Below are 17,740 nucleotides of genomic sequence, written 5' to 3' on the forward strand. Positions count from 1 at the left end.
ATGTTACAAATCCTGTTCTTTTTGTCTTTTTTATTACATTCAAAAAGCTTTACTTCTGATAAAGTAGTCAAAAAAGGTACATAGTGCGAATCCCCTGTACCTACTATGTACAAACTAAATGTGTTCAAACTCTTCCCCGTCCAGCAAGTTTGGAAGATTCAGACCATTACCATATCATATCATAGGAAAGCAAGAGAACAAACAAAAAGGCAAGGAATAGGGAGTAATAGAAAAAAATACAACTCAGATTGTTGCTCTAAGTCTCTATTTCTCTCCTTTGATAAGTGGTAACAACCTTCCAAGAAGTTTAAATTACAAACTACATTCATTTCCTCTTGTTGTAAAACAGTAACATGTATGAAAATACTTTATTTGGTTAATCATAAGGCAATGTAAGATGGTGAATCCCCACAGGCACTAGGCAGTAATACTGGGGCTCTGGTCTGCTACATTCTCACGCACGTGGCTGCCGTGCATTGTATAGAGATATACGTACAAAAAAAATAATAAAATACTTTTTGGTTAATCTATTTACTTGGGATCTTTGAAATCTGATTTCTATGAAAATTTAAGGCTAGTACATGTTTGGACGGTCCTCTGCCAACCACAGTTTATACATTCTACTGACAAACCTAAAGGGTCTGACGATTCTCCAAAATGACAAAAAAAAAAATGAACAAAACACCCTTCTGAAAAGTAAGATCCCAACAAACAGCAAATCACACAAACTGTTTTTAATGAACGTAAACAAGGAAACAAAATGAATGAAATAAATATCACATACAATCTCTTAAATTAAGATTTTTTTTTTTTTTTTACTCATCATTTACAATAAAATAAAGTGAAGTTACAAAAAGAGACCAAACAAAAATATATATTACTGTGAAAAGAACATACACTCCACTTTATGTAGATTAATAATGGCGATCATAATTTAAACATAAGAATATAGATCTATTGCTTCATCATACTCGATAAATACAGTATGGACACAATTAACAATGTAGCCTATACTTTTCACAAGATAAAATAAATAAGTTAAATAGTTCATAGCCAGTTAAGCACTGCTATGTAATCACTCGTATCAGCTAAAAAAAAAAAAAAAAAAAAAAAAGATATATTCAACCATCAGCAGTGATTTCCCAACAAGCCAAATGAGAGCTTCAAACTGCACAAACCAACCAAACCACTGGGTGGCGCCGCGAAACTGGATAAACTTTTGGAATGAATGTACATACTTTGAAAACTAGTATACTTTTCGTCAAGGCATATTCTTGGCAAGGATGAAGGAAAATCTGAAACCGCTCGGTCTTTCACGTTCACAAGTCTTTTGTACAAAAATCTGGAAAGTAGGTGGTCCAAAAAGACCAAGAGAATGCAACAAACTGCACCGGTGGAATGCCTTCAAAGCAGTTCAAACAGACTAATGCCATGTCGAGCGTCTGACAAAAACAAATCCATCTCCCTCGATATTAAAAAGTCTATTGCTCAACTACCTATCTAACGGGAGAGTCCTCCGCTATCGAGTCCACTACAACAACAACAACAAAAAGCGGATTAATCATCGGAAATCGACAGCCTGCTGAAGATTGGCAAACGCCTCCCGCCGTCCAGACTGGGAGACTCAGAGCCGCTGAGACTTCCGGAGGAGCTGAGCGAGCCGCTGGCGTAGCTCTCACGGTCAGAGATGCTGTCAGGCGGGCTGGGGGGCGAGTCGAACACCGGCGACTCTGACAGGCGCTGGAGGGACTGCAAGTGGCCGAGGCCGTCGCCCATGTTGACCTGAAGGTTTCCGTAATAACCGTTGTGCGTGTGCACGGCCAGCGGCGCGAGCAGGGCTTTGAGGTCTTGGCCGGTGAAAGAGAAGGCACTGTTTCCGAGGCAGCGAGCGTCTTCGTAGAAGCTCGCGGCGCAGGAGGAGCCGCTGGAGGGAGGCGGCGTGCGCGACGTGGGGCTCTCGAGAAGGGGCGAGTCGAGTCCGTGGTGGTGGTGGCTGGAGAAACCCGAGAAGCTGAGGCTGTGGTGGAGTTTCGGTCGGTGCTGCTGGTGCTGTCCGTAGCCGCTCACCGGCTCGCACCGAACAGGCTTGGCGGACTCTCCCTGCACGCTGTTGGCGTTGCTCGGCGCCGGTCTGCGCTCGTCGGCGTTGTGGATGAAGTGGCACCGCGGACTGGCGTAGCTCTCACGGTCAGAGATGCTGTCAGGCGGGCTGGGGGGCGAGTCGAACACCGGCGACTCTGACAGGCGCTGGAGGGACTGCAAGTGGCCGAGGCCGTCGCCCATGTTGACCTGAAGGTTTGCGTAATAACCGTTGTGCGTGTGCACGGCCAGCGGCGCGAGCAGGGCTTTGAGGTCTTGGCCGGTGAAAGAGAAGGCACTGTTTCCGAGGCAGCGAGCGTCTTCGTAGAAGCTCGCGGCGCAGGAGGAGCCGCTGGAGGGAGGCGGCGTGCGCGACGTGGGGCTCTCGAGAAGGGGCGAGTCGAGTCCGTGGTGGTGGTGGCTGGAGAAACCCGAGAAGCTGAGGCTGTGGTGGAGTTTCGGTCGGTGCTGCTGGTGCTGTCCGTAGCCGCTCACCGGCTCGCACCGAACAGGCTTGGCGGACTCTCCCTGCACGCTGTTGGCGTTGCTCGGCGCCGGTCTGCGCTCGTCGGCGTTGTGGATGAAGTGGCACCGCGGACCGTACGGGCAGAAGCCGATGGTGTGGAAAGTGCGACAGGGCTCGGTTTTGTACTTCGGGTGGCGAGACAGGCTTCTCAGCTCGTGGTAGCCGTGCGCAAACTGGCACTTCTCGCCGTACTTGCAAGCGCCGTTTTCCTCGAAAGGCCTGCAGAGCTCCGTCTTGTAGCGGGTGGAGTTGATCTGCGAGCCCGGCTTCTGCTGCAGCTGCTGGGCGCTCTCGCTGTAGGCGCGGTCGCGGAACTTGTTCTCCTTGTTCATGATGGCGTTCTCCTTCATGCTGCTGCTGTAGGAGCTGGCGGGGTACTTGTTGCCGTTTGTCATGGACTCCATGTTGCTGGTGGAGTTTCGACGGAAGAATCCTGACGCGTACGAGTTGCAGTTGTTGGTGCTGCTGCTGGAGGTTGTTACCGGGGCCCCGACTGCTTTCTTATCCAGCATGCTGTTAATGTGAATGGCGTTAATGTTGAGGCTCTTCTCCTGCTGTGTAGAGAGGAGAAACAAAGTTACAATCAATGCAATGTAGTTGCAAAACTATGTATGCACTCGATTCGGCCATGCACTAACTTTGTAAAGTCCCAGCAAAGATAAGAAGCAAGCTTGTTTGTTAAATCAGCAAAGTACCTTGTACAGCATGTCGATGTCGTAGAAAGCGGACAGGATGGTCGCAGACATTTCTGTTTCTTCAGAAGAAGACAGTCGCAGATGATCTCTCATTTGAGGACCGACTTGGAGCCTTTGGATGCGAAGGCGTTTAGTTTGCCACTGGCTTAGACTTTGTGCAAAAGATACGGAACAGAAAAGGCTAGTCTCAGACGTGCTCTGAAACTCAGAGAAGGAAGGCTGAGTTCCTCGTTGCGTGCTTGTGTTGTTAGTCTTCTCCCACCGCGCAGAGCCGAGCCAGAACAGTAAAGAGTCTGCTTTACTCTCCCGCACATATAAGCTTGAGGACAGCGCGTAAAGAGGAGGAGGATCTTACTGCGAAAGTTGCCTCAAATGTTACGCCCTGCTTTTTTTCAAGTGTCGCCAGGACTGTGGATCTGATTGGTCGCTTTCTGCACCCCTCCTGCGGCGCACACACTCACTCACAGCACCTCTCCAACACCGAACAACTTACAAGATGAACTCGGTGCAACCAACACATATTTCTAAAACAAGAAGTCAATAAATACTTCAAAACACTATATAAATACTAATACATTATATTTTCACGCATTTTGGTTTTTAGGAAAACTTTGATCAAAGGTTATATATATATACACACACACATATATATGTATATATATATACACACACACACACACATATATATATATATATAACTTGTATCATGCAGACACACGCACGGTGTTGACGACACTTGGCGTGCACGGGCTCGAGGCTGGTCGCTGTGATATCAGGAAATGTTTAGTGGGTGAGTGCGATTGCATAATCGAGACCGAGAGGCCAAACTTTGAAGTTGTGCCAGATCTAATACACATGACACTTATCTGCATGTTACGTTTTCCTCTGCTTATCTTTCCCTGTATAAATAAAGTGCATTTTAGCCTAGAATTGCATTTAAAAAAAATAAAAAAAATTTTTTTTTGCATTGTATCATTTATTTAAAAAAAATATAGACATGAAACCTAAAATTTTCAACAAGCTGCAACAAAGTAAAAATCAAATCCTTCAAGAAACTCAAACTCTAAACTCTAACAAAAACGATACAATACTGCCCTCTAACGGTCTCAATGCCTCTCGTCAAAAAAAGAGCTTGAGCGCCACCTACAGGCAAAAAATATGACAGGCCAAAAATATATTTCACTTCACATTCCCTCTTTTTTTCTCCTTCAGTTCCCATTGCATTTCTCAGCAGTACTCTTTTATTACAATTCCTTTTTTTATGGTTTCAGTGAAGCACATTTACACACAAATGAAAAAAAAAAAAAAAAACTGATCCTGGTGAGGAGAACGGTATGTATTATTTTACCCACCCTGTGTGTGTGTGTGTGTGTGTGTGTGTGTGAGGAATAGGCTGCTGACATTCCAAAACATTACATCATTTTACAGTAAAAGGGGAACATTGCTACTACAGCCCCTGAAGGCAGCCCAGCTGTCTACTTAGCAAACGGACACCAGACTGTTTTGCTCAGATTGCATAACATACACAGGAGCAAGCAAAAAATGTCAGTTAAGCTATGCATAAGAAAATACAACAGCTTGCTCAAATACCACAAGGTGTGATATTGAAAACACAGCTGAGTTGAATTGGTTTCAGTGAAGCACATTTACACATAAATGAAAAAAAAAAAAAAAACTGATCCTGGTGAGGAGAACGGTATGTATTATTTTACCCACCCTGTGTGTGTGTGTGTGTGTGTGTGTGTGTGAGGAATAGGCTGCTGACATTCCAAAACATTACATCATTTTACAGTAAAAGGGGAACATTGCTACTACAGCCCCTGAAGGCAGCCCAGCTGTCTACTTAGCAAACGGACACCAGACTGTTTTGCTCAGATTGCATAACATACACAGGAGCAAGCAAAAAATGTCAGTTAAGCTATGCATAAGAAAATACAACAGCTTGCTCAAATACCACAAGGTGTGATATTGAAAACACAGCTGAGTTGAATAAAACCTCTCACATTCTCAGTATTGTAAACACACATTACTGTACAAAAGTAATCCCACAGTTAAATGAATGTAATAAACTTTATTTGAATTAAAAAAGTATGTGGTCATGCCTGCATGCAATTCAGCTCTTAAACAGGAAAACCACTGTGAGATTAAAATAGGTTCGTAATGCATGACACCTTTCAATTTCTCTATCTTTCACAGTCATCTAAGAAGATCTAAGTGTATCTAGAAGATTCAGAGCGAGTGACGTTCTCTCTTTCCGCAGCGATATCTTGGCATACTCGATGGTGGCTGAAAACTGGGGCAGTGCAGGGAGGGCTTTCGTCGAATGCTGAGCCGCCAGGGCATTGCTCTTTGCGATGGCTGATAGTCGGTCCAGTTCTGCGGCGCTTACATCAGGTGAATGTGTCACACTTACGAGGGCAGAGAGGTGTCTGTGCAACATCCGTGCCCATAACAAAGGCTCTGCCCACAGGTTAAGATCTCCCTTCTCAAAGAGGAACTCCTCATCCTGGAAAAGGAGGAGAATAAGAAGAACCTACATATTTAAACTAGATTTTCTGAAGACAAAGCGAGCAGGGCATTGACAATGAAGACAATGGGTGCTTCCAGGGAATTGCTATGCAGTTTCCAAAGTGTTTTGAGTGATTTTTAGTTCTTTGATATGCAGTAGGGCGTTCTGGGGGATTTCTAGGGTGTTAATAAGTGAATGCGTAGTGGCCTATTTTAATAGACAGGTCATATAAAGTGCAACAGTTGGGTTCTGGAATTAAAAATCCAATTTATAGATTTTAAACTGTAACTTATACACTTTGAGCAGTGAGGTTATAAATCAATGGTATATGCTTTAGTTGAAGCCGTCAGTCCCTTATTTCAACTTATTTTTAAGATAATCATATTGAATAGAGGAATTCCTGGTGGAAAAAACTACATTACCCATGATTCTGCAGAAAAATCTCCACACATCAAGCAATTCACAAAAGAATACTTTAGCACCCATTATGACATACTTGAGTCAGTCTCCATATGCTCTCAAACTACTTCAATATTTGTATATTAAAGCACAGTTTGCAATAAACTAAATATATTGTTTTTATTATGTCATTCTCAGGGCTTTATGGGATTGTAGTCCTTTCCTCATTGAAGCTGTTAAGAATCCAATTTTTAAATACATTTTTAGCTTCAAATCAAAGTTTGTAATGTTGTGATTCACCTTGTAACTGTTTGGTTTATAGCTTACAACTCTTCAACAGATACTTTAAAATTCCTATGGGAAAAATGAATGGGGAAAATATTTCCAGAATCAAGGTGGCTAAAAAATATAGGTCCATCAATGTAAGTCTATGGGGTTTTCCACACAATTGTATCACCCGCTATCTGAAGCTTAAACATTTCACAGTTTTGAAAAGTAATAGCACACCGCTCCACAATAAGTTGCCAAATTTTTGTGTCATGATTCTGATGTCATTTGTGGCTGTACAAATTTAGTGCCAAAGTTTAAAAAAGCTCCCAAACATGAGCAAAATCAGTAATGCATTAAAAACAAGTTACACAAGAAAAAAGCAAAAGTGCTCCTTACCAAGTCCAGTGACTCTTCACACCTTGTATCCGATTGTTCATCTCCCAGGAGCCACTGTATCAGGTTCACCATTCCAGCAGCCACCTGGTCCCACATCTGGAACAGCTGGCACAAAAGACCCACCCCCATCTCCAGGGCAACCGGAGGAGAGACGGCACCCGTGGAAACACCTAGAAATGCGGTAGAGCACAGAAGTCTGACAGATATTCCCTGATGTAACAGAATTCAGCGAAACGAATGATTCTGGAACACACGTATGGAAAGTTTAAATAGATCAATTTAATGAGCCATGTCAATCTTAGTCTGGTTTCTTTCGTCTCCAAGGCATTACTGGGTTCAGGCAATGGAGGTGGTGCTTTGCCACAATGCAATCTGCTCCCAATCTGAGACTTGCCAGAGCGTTGGATGTAAAGCAACAGCCTGAGATTGATGCCTCGCTCTCTTTTTGTTCTCTAGACAGCGTGTTTCCATCTTCGCCTGGCATGGAACCCATTTGAGAGAAACAAAACTATAACTCAGAAGCAAAACGCGCACAACGGAAACCACAACGTGCCATATGCACGCGTGCAGGCATTTGATACCGGTCGTTTTTGACTCAACGGTCGGGAAGTTGGGTCTAAGAATAGGTTTAGATGTGAGATAAGGGAAGTGAGAAAAGATCTAAGTACGCATACGAAGACACAACAACACTGACGCCCATCGACCTCCCTTTGGCTTTAACGACCCCAGTTGTTCATGCATCAAAGCAGTAACGTGAGAGATCTGATGCAGTTTGTTTTGAACTCCGGTTTCCCTCCACCACCCCCCTTCCTAACCAGAATCTGACATGCAAATTACTAAGGCGACTTCAAAAGTCATCAGGACTTGCCAGTCAAAACCAAAAGAGAGAACAAGAGCAAAGCAACACCTTAAAGGCTGCCCACCCATTCACCCCTCCCCCAAAAGGAACTCTGGGAAAGCAACCTCTACACAGATCGGCTTTCCAAGGCAAATTTAGTAGAAGGCCACAGACAGACGTTACAAGAACATGGAAAGAACATCAGGTGGTGACATGGTCCTTTCTCTGTGTGATGTGTTGGGACGCCCCATCTCTTGCTTTACCGGAGTCTGATGTCAGAGGTGCTTTTCATCCCCGTGGACTTTGGTGCTGGACGCCATCCAAGGCCGAACAAATAACGGCACCCAGACATTAAGAAATAATAGGAAACTCAAGCTCTTTCCATTCCCTTTTCTGTGGTTTAGCACTTTAATAACAGGATTTCTTAATCTCTTCAGCGCTTACTCAACAGGATGTTCTGTATTCACATCTGCGAGAGCGAGTGTTTTGGGTGTTATTTTTAAGGAGAACCTTTGATGTGTTTCAGAACATTCATATAACATATCGCATCTGTATAAATTCCAAATTTAAAGGCTGAAAATGTACGCTCTCATTTAAAAAAATGTTACTTTTGCGGGTACAACAGCTTGTTACTTGTGCAGTACCCTAAAAAGGACAACTTTGTATCTTTTTTTATGCCTAAAACGATCATAGTAGCACCTTAAGAGTACATATTACTACTCTATTATGCACCTTTTATGGGTAGATAAGGTACAAAGTTGTCCTTCTACCACTTCTGTATTTTCATAATGTTCCTAACGGTGTATGCAACAGTGTGTTCAAGTCCTTGCTGCTCTTAACGGGATATTTTACCCAAAAACTAAAATTCTGTCACCATTGACTCACCATCATGTTCTTCAAACCGGTTTGATGTTTTGTTCTTCTGTGGATATTTTGAAGAATGCTGGTAACCAACCTGTTTTGGTGACCAGTGGCTTCTATTATATGGAGATAAACACACTAGCTGGGTTTCCATCCAAAGTTGCGAATTTAACTTGTGCGCAAAATTGGAAAATCGCATAAAACATTTGCGAATAAGCACCGTTTCCATCCAATGAGTCACTTCCTGATAAACTAGCATATATCACTAAGAAAAGTATGAGAAGCCACTGAATATAATTTTTATTATTTGCGCCTCAGAGCAAGCAGACGAAACAATAAATGCGGTCATTGCTGTTTGGGAACGCTGTCATGTAAGACAATTATATAGAAATACTTTGATGACAGACAGAACATTTCAGATGCTGTGGAACGAGATGGGTCAGGTTTTGCCGTCCCATAGGGCAAAGTTACATAACTTTTTTGATGCGTATGGAGGAATTTATGCGGCATAAAGTTTCCATCTCCCATTATTCGCATTAACCCTTTTTCGCACAAGTAAAAACCACCTCAAGCGAGCGTAAAAACTTAAATTAAGTGATTTTGATTTGAAATTTGCCGTTTCCATCACTGCGATACTTCAGAATGCGCATAAAAACAGGGTGATGGAAACATAGCTACTGAGACATTCCTCAAAATGTCTTCTTTTAGGTCCCACAGAAGAACAAAAAATGACACAGGTTTGGAACGAGTACATAATAACAGACTTTTGGCTCAACTATCCCTTTAAGTTAAAGTGAAGAAGCTTCTAGATCTTGGCTGTAGATGTGACAGACAGCAGAAATGTTTGTGAGGTGTTTCGGGGCACTTCGCCCAGCCGGTTTGTGTCTAGGCGCACACAGTTGTGCAGAGATTCCAGAAGGAAGAGAAGGGCAGTTTCATTCCCGTAATCGATCTGTGGGAGTCGTGGAACTGGAACTAATTAAAAAACTTTCTGAATAATGAGAGCAAGAAGAGCTTTAGTGTGTGGCAAATCTGGGATGTGAGCGAGCACAGCTGGGCGAGTGTCGGGTGTCGGGCGAGCAGGAAGATGGGCTGGATGAATGAGACGACCTCTCCAAATCCTTATTTATCAAGCCTACCCATGATGCAGCAGGGGTCTCATAGTGGGTTTGACCACTTTATCCCAATAAACTACACTAAACAGACCTAAAAATGGAAATTCTGTCATTTACTCACTCTCATGTTGTTCCAAACCTGTATGACATGCTTTCTTCAGTGGGACACAACATAATACTTTCTGAAGAATATCCTGACTGCTTTTCTTAGTATAATGAAAGTGAATGAGGATGGGTGCTGCCTAGCTCCAGAAGAACAAAAAAAGCACCATAAAAGTATTCACATGACGGTGAAGTCTTCAGAAGCCCTATGATAACCTTTTGTGTTCCACAGAAGAAAGTCATACAGGTTTGGAAAGAAATGCATACAGAAATTTAAATTCTGTATACACACACACAGTCTTACTTATCAAGGTAAATCAAATGTTAAATCAAAGGCACAGGGCTTGTATGTGGCTAGAGCTTTCAGTGCATGTGGGAATGACCACATGTGCATCATTGCACACTCTCTCACATACATACATGCATATTTGGACACACACCCAGAACAAGGTGCAAGAAGTCTGCGGGCAGGAAGTGTTGGTGTGGGCGAGAGTGGTGTCAAGGTGCGAAAACACACACACTTTTACAGCTCTAACTTCCTTCAGAGATCTATGAGAAACAAGGAACTAGAGGCGGCTCAAACACAAACACACGTACACATGCAAGCATTCTCGCACGCACAAACTAGATAGACCGACAATCCGATAAATATAAATATCAACTTCTTTCGTAGTATTTATACCATTATATTAGTGCCATTATTTTTAATTGACAAAAATCTTTATGTAATAATAACAGATCACAAAAATTGCACAAATATAAGGGTGTAAATAACAATGATATTATTATACCATTATATTTGTGCAATTTTTGTGATCTAGCTATTATTTTTAATTCTACTGTTGCAGTGTAATGACTTTTTTTGTCAAAAGCAGAAGCTAGAACTGTTATCAGTTGACAAAAAATCTCAATCTCTGTCAGCTCCCATTGGGAGAGCAAGAGACCAATAACTGCATACCTTAAACCTACATTTGATTTTCAGTGCAGCTTACTTTTATGATCATGGCCCTGGATATTAAGCAGGCCAGCAGAATCAGGTGAAGCACTGGAGACGGATATCATCTGACACATTTATGTCAAAACTAAGACGTCTGCTAGAGTTCTTTAGTGTCCCTTACATCAGTCTAACCTGTCTAACGGGAGTGTTACAGTATCACCCAGGTGTCTGCTGGTTAAAAGGCCTGGCACACGGTCACATGACCCTAAGACTGATGGGAAAAAGACTCTGTAACGTATGTGGTACCTCAGAATCCTTAGAATTCTTCCTGTGTCAATAGACAGTGGCTGCCCATTTTTTCAGAGGCCTTGGTTCAGGAAGCATTTATCCTATTAATTTTCTTCATAGGGATTTGTAAAATTCAGTAAAGGCCAAAAAGCTCTGAGTTGAATCACAACTTTATTTTAAGGTCCGATTTTCACTAATAACTAGTTGCTTATTAGCATGCATATAACTAGCTGTTTATTAGTACTCATTAGACATGTATTAATGCCTTATTCTGCATGACTAAGTTCTAGATCCTTTAACCTGACCCCATACCTGAACTTAACAACTACCTTACTAGATATTAATAAGCAGCAAATTAGGAGTTTATTAAAGGGGTCATATGATGCGATTTCAATTTTTCCTTTCTCTTTGGAGTGTTACAAGCTCTTGGTGCATAAAGAAGATCTGTAAAGTTGCAAAGACTAAAGTCTCAAATCCAAAGAGATATTCTTTATAAAAGTTAAGAGTCAGCCACACCTACCTAAAACGGCTCGTTCTAACACGCCCCCACGTCTACGTCACGATGTGGGAAGATTTGCATAACGCCGCCCAAATGTTCACGCAAAGAAAGAAGGCGTAACTTTTATTCTTGCTGTAGTATTGTTGCCGCCGCCGCCATGTCGTGAAGGCGCTGTGTGCTTCGTTGTGAATGCGAAACTACTTTGTTTGGCCTTCCAAAAGAGTACGAAATCGCTTCGTCATGCCTGGAGCTGATCCATGCTGGTCGCTGAGGAAATACTTCAACTTCGCGCTGTGGATCACCGGATCGGCTTTCACCGTGGACGAAGCGGAGTCCAGCCCGGGGTCGTCACGTGTGGTTGCCGCAGGCATCACAATATGGAAACGGAAGGAACATTTCCGTCACACGATTGAGGAATTCGGCCAATCACAACGCACTGGATAGCTGGCCAATCAGAGCACACCTCGCTTTTTCAGACCGATGAGCTTTGTAAAAATCGACGCGTTTCAGAAAGGCGGGGCATAGAGGAGAAACAATGTACAGTATGTGGAAAATAATGTGTTTTTTGAACCTTAAACCGCATAAACACATTTCATTACACCAAATACACAAAATAATGTTCTTTTTAGCAAAATCATATGAACCCTTTAAGGCAAAACTCTTAACAGTGAATATGTATTCCCTATTCTAAAGTGTTACCATAAACTTTGATATGAAGTTAAAAATACTCAACAATTTGAGACCAACAGTTGCTCATTTCCATGGATCTAATACAGATTCTGTACAGAAATTCAGCAATTAAATATCATTAAATAATTATAATAATAACTAATTTGTTAAAATTATACAATCTCAGAGCTCATGGAAATGATTTATATAATTAAAAATCAGTTTCTTAATGGATAAAACAGGATTTTAGTTCCAGAACATGTTTAAGCTAAAATGAATGACAGGGCCAATATGCCTAAACTATTAGTGCCAAAGAGCTCTGCTTTAATGATTGAGCACCTTTGAGCTACACTACGGGTTTAATGCATGGATGATCCACGGATCAGTTCAGACCTCATCTTGTAATCCATTACATGAATGACTACAGGGCATCTACTGCTAAAGACATTACACGCACAGCACTGGAGCTGGACATTAGCTGACTGGTGAGAACGTCCTCAAAACGAAACCAGATGCGCCAAGAACAATACCAACCAGAGTAATGCGAGCAACAAATGTTTAAGGTTTTTCAAAAGAGTTGAAAGAGTTGATGTTGTACTTGGATATAACATGGGGGGAAAAAGCTTTGCAATTTACATGTAATAACAGTAATAATGCTTTATATTTAAATATGGCAAGTAAAAACACGATTCGGTAGTGGAACAAGAAGGAGCATTATTATGGTGATTCACATTATGGCGACAACAATAATACACCAAGGCAACATAATTAATGGTTCTTGGTTTAGGGATTCGAACAAAACTTTAACCCTAAGCAATAAACTATGCGTCCCACACCGTTTGAACTTCTGACATGAGTAATGCCTCAAATCACGCGTTTTGTTGACCAGAGGTTATTTCTAAGGGATCAGAATGTGATTTTTGCCTGGCAGAGGAAAAACAGGCAAAAAAAGTCCCTTAGTAATGCTGTAGACTTGCATATTACAGAGTTTTTTTTTAACTTGGGCCAGTAAGCAACACCTTAGCAACTACTCATCACCAAATATTTACACTTGTTCAATGCTACGTCTCTGTAACCGAGGCAAACCAGTCCCGAAAAAAACCTGGCAAACACAAGTGAAAAGCACTGAGCATTTCGGGGACAGTAATTACATTTGAAATGCTTGAACACTCCCGAGTTCCCCCCGTGAGAATATGGTCCTATTCCGTCTTAATACTGTTATCAGATGCACCTCTCACCCTCCTAAAAGCCTTGTCAAGTGATGCCAGGGGTTCTGATTTCCAACCTAATTTGTATTGAGATAGCAGAGGAATAAAAGTGTCTAATTGAATTCGGTTTCGTGTACTGCACAAAGACTTCACTGTGACGGTGAAAAGAAAGAGGGCCAAGTACAAAGCCAGAAATGTGATTACAGTGCATGGGAGATCATGTTAGTTACTTCATATATATCTGAACTGCTTCATCTTTCTCAGAGTCAAGTTTCTTTCTAAAACTAGAAGTCTGTTGAAAAGTAACATACCAGTAAACTATTTTTTCACCATCAACATTTTAGGATAAAATTTACACATGCATTACAGTTCAAAAGTTAGGGATAGGAAAGATTTTAATTAAATGTTTTTGAAAATAGTCTCTCATGTTCACCAAGGCTGCATTTATTAGATCAAAAATACTGTAAAAACCATAATATTGTGATATATTATTACAATTTAAAATAACTTTTTTTCTATTTGAAAATATTTTAAAATGTAATTTATTCCTATGATGCAAAGCTGAATTTTCAGCATCACATGACAGAAATCATTCTAATTTGCTGATTTGCATATATTTGCAAACATTTCCTATGATTTTCAGTATTGAAAAGAGTTGTTCTGCTTAATATATGTTTGTGGAAACTGTGATGCATTTTTTTCTTCTTCTTTTTTTTAATTGAACTTCTGCAACAATGTAAAAGTTTACACTGTCATTTTTTATCAATTTAAAGTGCCCTAAAAAATAGAATAAAAAACCTTACTGACCTCAAACCTTTGAACAGTAGTGTTTTATAATGTAATAAATTATAACATAATATAATATAATATAATGCATTAATAAATGTAAAACATTATTTTTTCCTAAATTAATTGCACCAAATTATTGTTAAATCAACCGGCCTAAATATAATATATAAAATTATACACAAAATGCTAAAATATAAAGTTATACACTTGTGCGGAGTGACAAATTAATTTTTAAAGTACAAATATGCAATTGTCGTTTGGGATCATTTGCAGCTAGCCATTCACTAAACACAAAATAAATCCAATATTTTGTGATAATGACTGGCTGATGAAAGTTGAGACAATAATTACCACCTAATGTAATAATTATACAGTTCAACGATCATTATACAAAAACATTTTTAGAATGCAGTGATTGACCAATCAGAGTCAAGTATTCCAGCCAACCATGTATATGAGATCAGAAAAATTGCATGCATAACAATTTTACATCTCATGTAGATCAACTGCAGCAGCTGTCACTGCTTGATACTTCATGTCAGCTACCCAAAACCAGTAACTTATTGTGGGTTGGCGACAAGAGAAAGCACAAAGAATTGTGGGACAAGGCTTTCTCAGACTCTTCCCCCACCCTGCTCTTGTTTTTCTTGCCCATGTGAAGCAGGATATCAGCGTGTCAGAGAATGTGGTAATGATGTTGTTTTGATGTGACTGATTTATGGGACAGAGGTGCTGCTCCTCTCTGCATCGCTGACCCACACACCTCCATTTCAAAGGCGCAGGGCTGCCGTTCACCGCCTCTCCTCCACACCTCTCCTCTGTCGCTCAGTCAGACGAGCTCGTAAACAGCACTGACCTGACCTCCCCCCATCCCTCAGAAACACTCTTTAAAACACCTCCCTCATCTGATCTCCTGAGTGAGTGTTGTTCTGTGTATCCGTCTTGTGTAGGCCATGTCTCCATTGATTTAAATCAATGTTCTGGGTTCAATACAAGCACAGAAATTACACCTACAACTTTTTCCTTAGAAAAATCAGTACAGTAATGCATTCACAATGGAAGTGTTTAAAAATATGCAGCTTGCATTTTCTTTGAAATACTCATATTGATTCGAAGTTGCAAAATCTGTTTTGTTTGAGCTGTTAAACTAAATCACTCTTTAAGTGGTGAAACTACTTTGAGGAACTTTTGGTATGTGTTACAGACGTCAGTCCTGTAAACGAGTGAGCTTGCGCTCATGTAAACGATCCCTTTGTAGTATTTTTGGTTTTACATGGCCATGAAACTGAAATATTGATTATTTATTAAATTAAATATTGATTATTTATTGAATTATTAAATTATTTATTTGCACAGACAAGGGCAGCAAGTGACTCATGCTAGTTTTATGCTAACAATTACAAAGTTTACGTTTTGTGGCTATATTTCATAAACTGTGTATATTTGAATGTTTATTGCCTGTGTACTTGTTTTGTACTACTGTAACTATATATATATATATATATATATATACATACATACATAATTTATTTTTAACAAGTATCTGTAGTAGGATTTCCTAAACTGGGGTTCATGAGTTGATGAAAAGCTAATAATGATGAGCTAATAATTAATTAAATCAGATACAAATCATGATATGAAATATTGAATATTACTTTGCACACACCATTTTAGCCTACCACACATAATATGTTTGTTTGTTTGCAAATAAATAAAATTAATTTGAAACAAAAACCACCAAAAACAAATACTTAAAATACTAGAAAGAGTTTATATTATACAATTAATATTTTATTTGTTTACCTGCATGTCATGTGACCATTAACCAACATCAGACAACTGTAAACAAGCAATTGTTTTGTGAAATTAATGAAATAACTTAAAATGTACTATTATTTACTTCAAGTGAATATTTCCGGTCAAAGGGGTTTGGCTGATGAAAAAAAAAAAAAGGGAATGTGGTATTCAACGTTACGGCACAAAGGCTTTCAACAGAGCTTCACTTGCACTGAACCCAGAGTGTTCTTTTAGTGTGTGTGTGTGTGTGTGTGTGTGTGTACCTGTGCTGTGTAAATGGGCTGGTATGTAGCAGGTGAAGTCAGCTGCTCCGTCTCTGACGTCCTGATCTTCATCCTGTAATAATGTAAACAGGCTCTTCCATAGTGCCACAGTGTGTGTGATACCTGGAAAACACACACACAGTGTAAGCTTTAGTTCAAATTCCTGCATACGTGTTCTTGTCCACAGACGTCCACTCACCCAGAGGCAGGGCTGGAGCCGTCAGTAAGGTGGGGACGGCCTTCACCAGCACCTCTGCTGACATGAGTTTGACTTCTGCAGGTTGATCCTCAGTGCAGCCCTGCATGACCAGCGCCCCCAATCTGCTCAGACAGACCACTGCAGCCTCACTGACATCCTGCTGCAAGACAAACACATTACTGAAAGAACATCAGTCTCTCAGGGGAAAAAACTCCTGTGGTGATATACCATGGTACAGTGATGCATAAGATAGTAATGCCTTGGAAAGTTGATATATACAACATAGTGCTGTATGTTTGTATTGTATTATATATTATATTATATAATGACTATTATTAGATACTTCACTGTATGTTATTATTGTTATTCAGCGCAGCCCTGCATGACCAGCGCCCCCAATCTGCTCAGACAGACCACTGCGGCCTCACTGACATCCTGCTGCAAGACAAACACATTACTGAAAGAACATCAGTCTCTCAGGGAAAAAAACTCCTGTGGTGATATACCATGGTACAGTGATGCATAAGATAGTAATGCCTTGGAAAGTTGATATATACAACATAGTGCTGTATGTTTGTATTGTATTATATATTATATTATATAATGACTATTATTAGATACTTCACTGTATGTTATTATTGTTATTGTACAACAGCTTGTGATTCAGAAAGTGATTAATCTAATCTGTTATAATAACTGGTGCAATCCATTTTTTAATATTAGTTTTACTGTTTTGAGTCTTTTTTTTGTTTTGTTTTTTTGCATTGATGCCAAACTTGTCATTCACTTGCTTATGAATCAATTAATTTGTTGTTCATGTAAATGCAAAGTATTGGTTTGCATCCATCCAGTTCCAAATTAATAGTAGAACATTGAAATGAAAGACACTTTCTCTTTGAATTAAATCAGTTAGCTCACAGTATTATCCAAATGTTACCACATTTAAAACAGAAACCATATTTTATTGAAATTCCAGCAAAAATAACTTTATAATAAAACTAAAAATATATTATTGTGATATGTGATTGTGATCATGCTTTGACAATACACTACTGTTCAAAAGCAAAAATACACTAAAACATGCATTAATATTGTGAAATATTATTACTATTTAAAATAACCATTTCTATTTTTTTTTTAATAAAATGTAATTTACTCCTGTGAGGCGAAGCTGAATTTCCAGCATCATTACGCCAGTCTTCAGTGTCACATCAAAAATAATTTTAATATGCTGATTTCATGCTCAAGAAACATTTCTTATCATTAATGTTGAAAAGAGTTGTGCTGGTTAATATTTTTGT

At 40.1% G+C, this 17,740-nt stretch overlaps 2 protein-coding genes across 3 annotated transcripts in view; both read right to left on the reverse strand.

Moving 5' to 3' along the window:
• Positions 1 to 845: 845 nt before the first annotated feature.
• On the reverse strand, positions 846 to 3,783 carry LOC107727368 (zinc finger protein 36, C3H1 type-like 2). The gene is made up of 3 exons (XM_016537214.1): positions 3,301 to 3,783; positions 2,296 to 3,159; positions 846 to 1,815 (listed from the first exon to the last, which is right to left on the reverse strand). The coding sequence occupies exons 1-3, from the start codon at positions 3,391 to 3,393 to the stop codon at positions 1,558 to 1,560; spliced, it is 1,215 nt and encodes a 404-aa protein (XP_016392700.1). The 5' UTR covers positions 3,394 to 3,783; the 3' UTR covers positions 846 to 1,557.
• Positions 3,784 to 4,927: 1,144 nt separating this feature from the next.
• Positions 4,928 to 17,740, reverse strand: part of LOC107727366 (THADA armadillo repeat containing) — a 97,487-nt gene continuing 84,674 nt past the window's right edge. The window contains exons 24-27 of one of the 2 annotated variants that reach the window (XM_016537210.1): positions 16,440 to 16,596; positions 16,241 to 16,363; positions 6,875 to 7,044; positions 4,928 to 5,806 (exon numbers count right to left, since the gene is read on the reverse strand). In XM_016537210.1, coding sequence (XP_016392696.1) covers positions 5,501 to 5,806; positions 6,875 to 7,044; positions 16,241 to 16,363; positions 16,440 to 16,596 — 756 coding nt within the window. In that variant the 3' untranslated portion in view covers positions 4,928 to 5,500. Of the gene's footprint in view, positions 5,807 to 6,874; positions 7,045 to 16,240; positions 16,364 to 16,439; positions 16,600 to 17,740 lie in introns of both variants that reach the window. The other variant, XM_016537209.1, reaches the window with a different exon arrangement.

The sequence above is a fragment of the Sinocyclocheilus rhinocerous genome, unplaced genomic scaffold, assembly GCF_001515625.1.
Source record: "Sinocyclocheilus rhinocerous isolate Xijiao unplaced genomic scaffold, SAMN03320098_v1.1 scaffold756, whole genome shotgun sequence".
Classification (NCBI taxonomy): Eukaryota; Metazoa; Chordata; class Actinopteri; order Cypriniformes; family Cyprinidae; genus Sinocyclocheilus; species Sinocyclocheilus rhinocerous.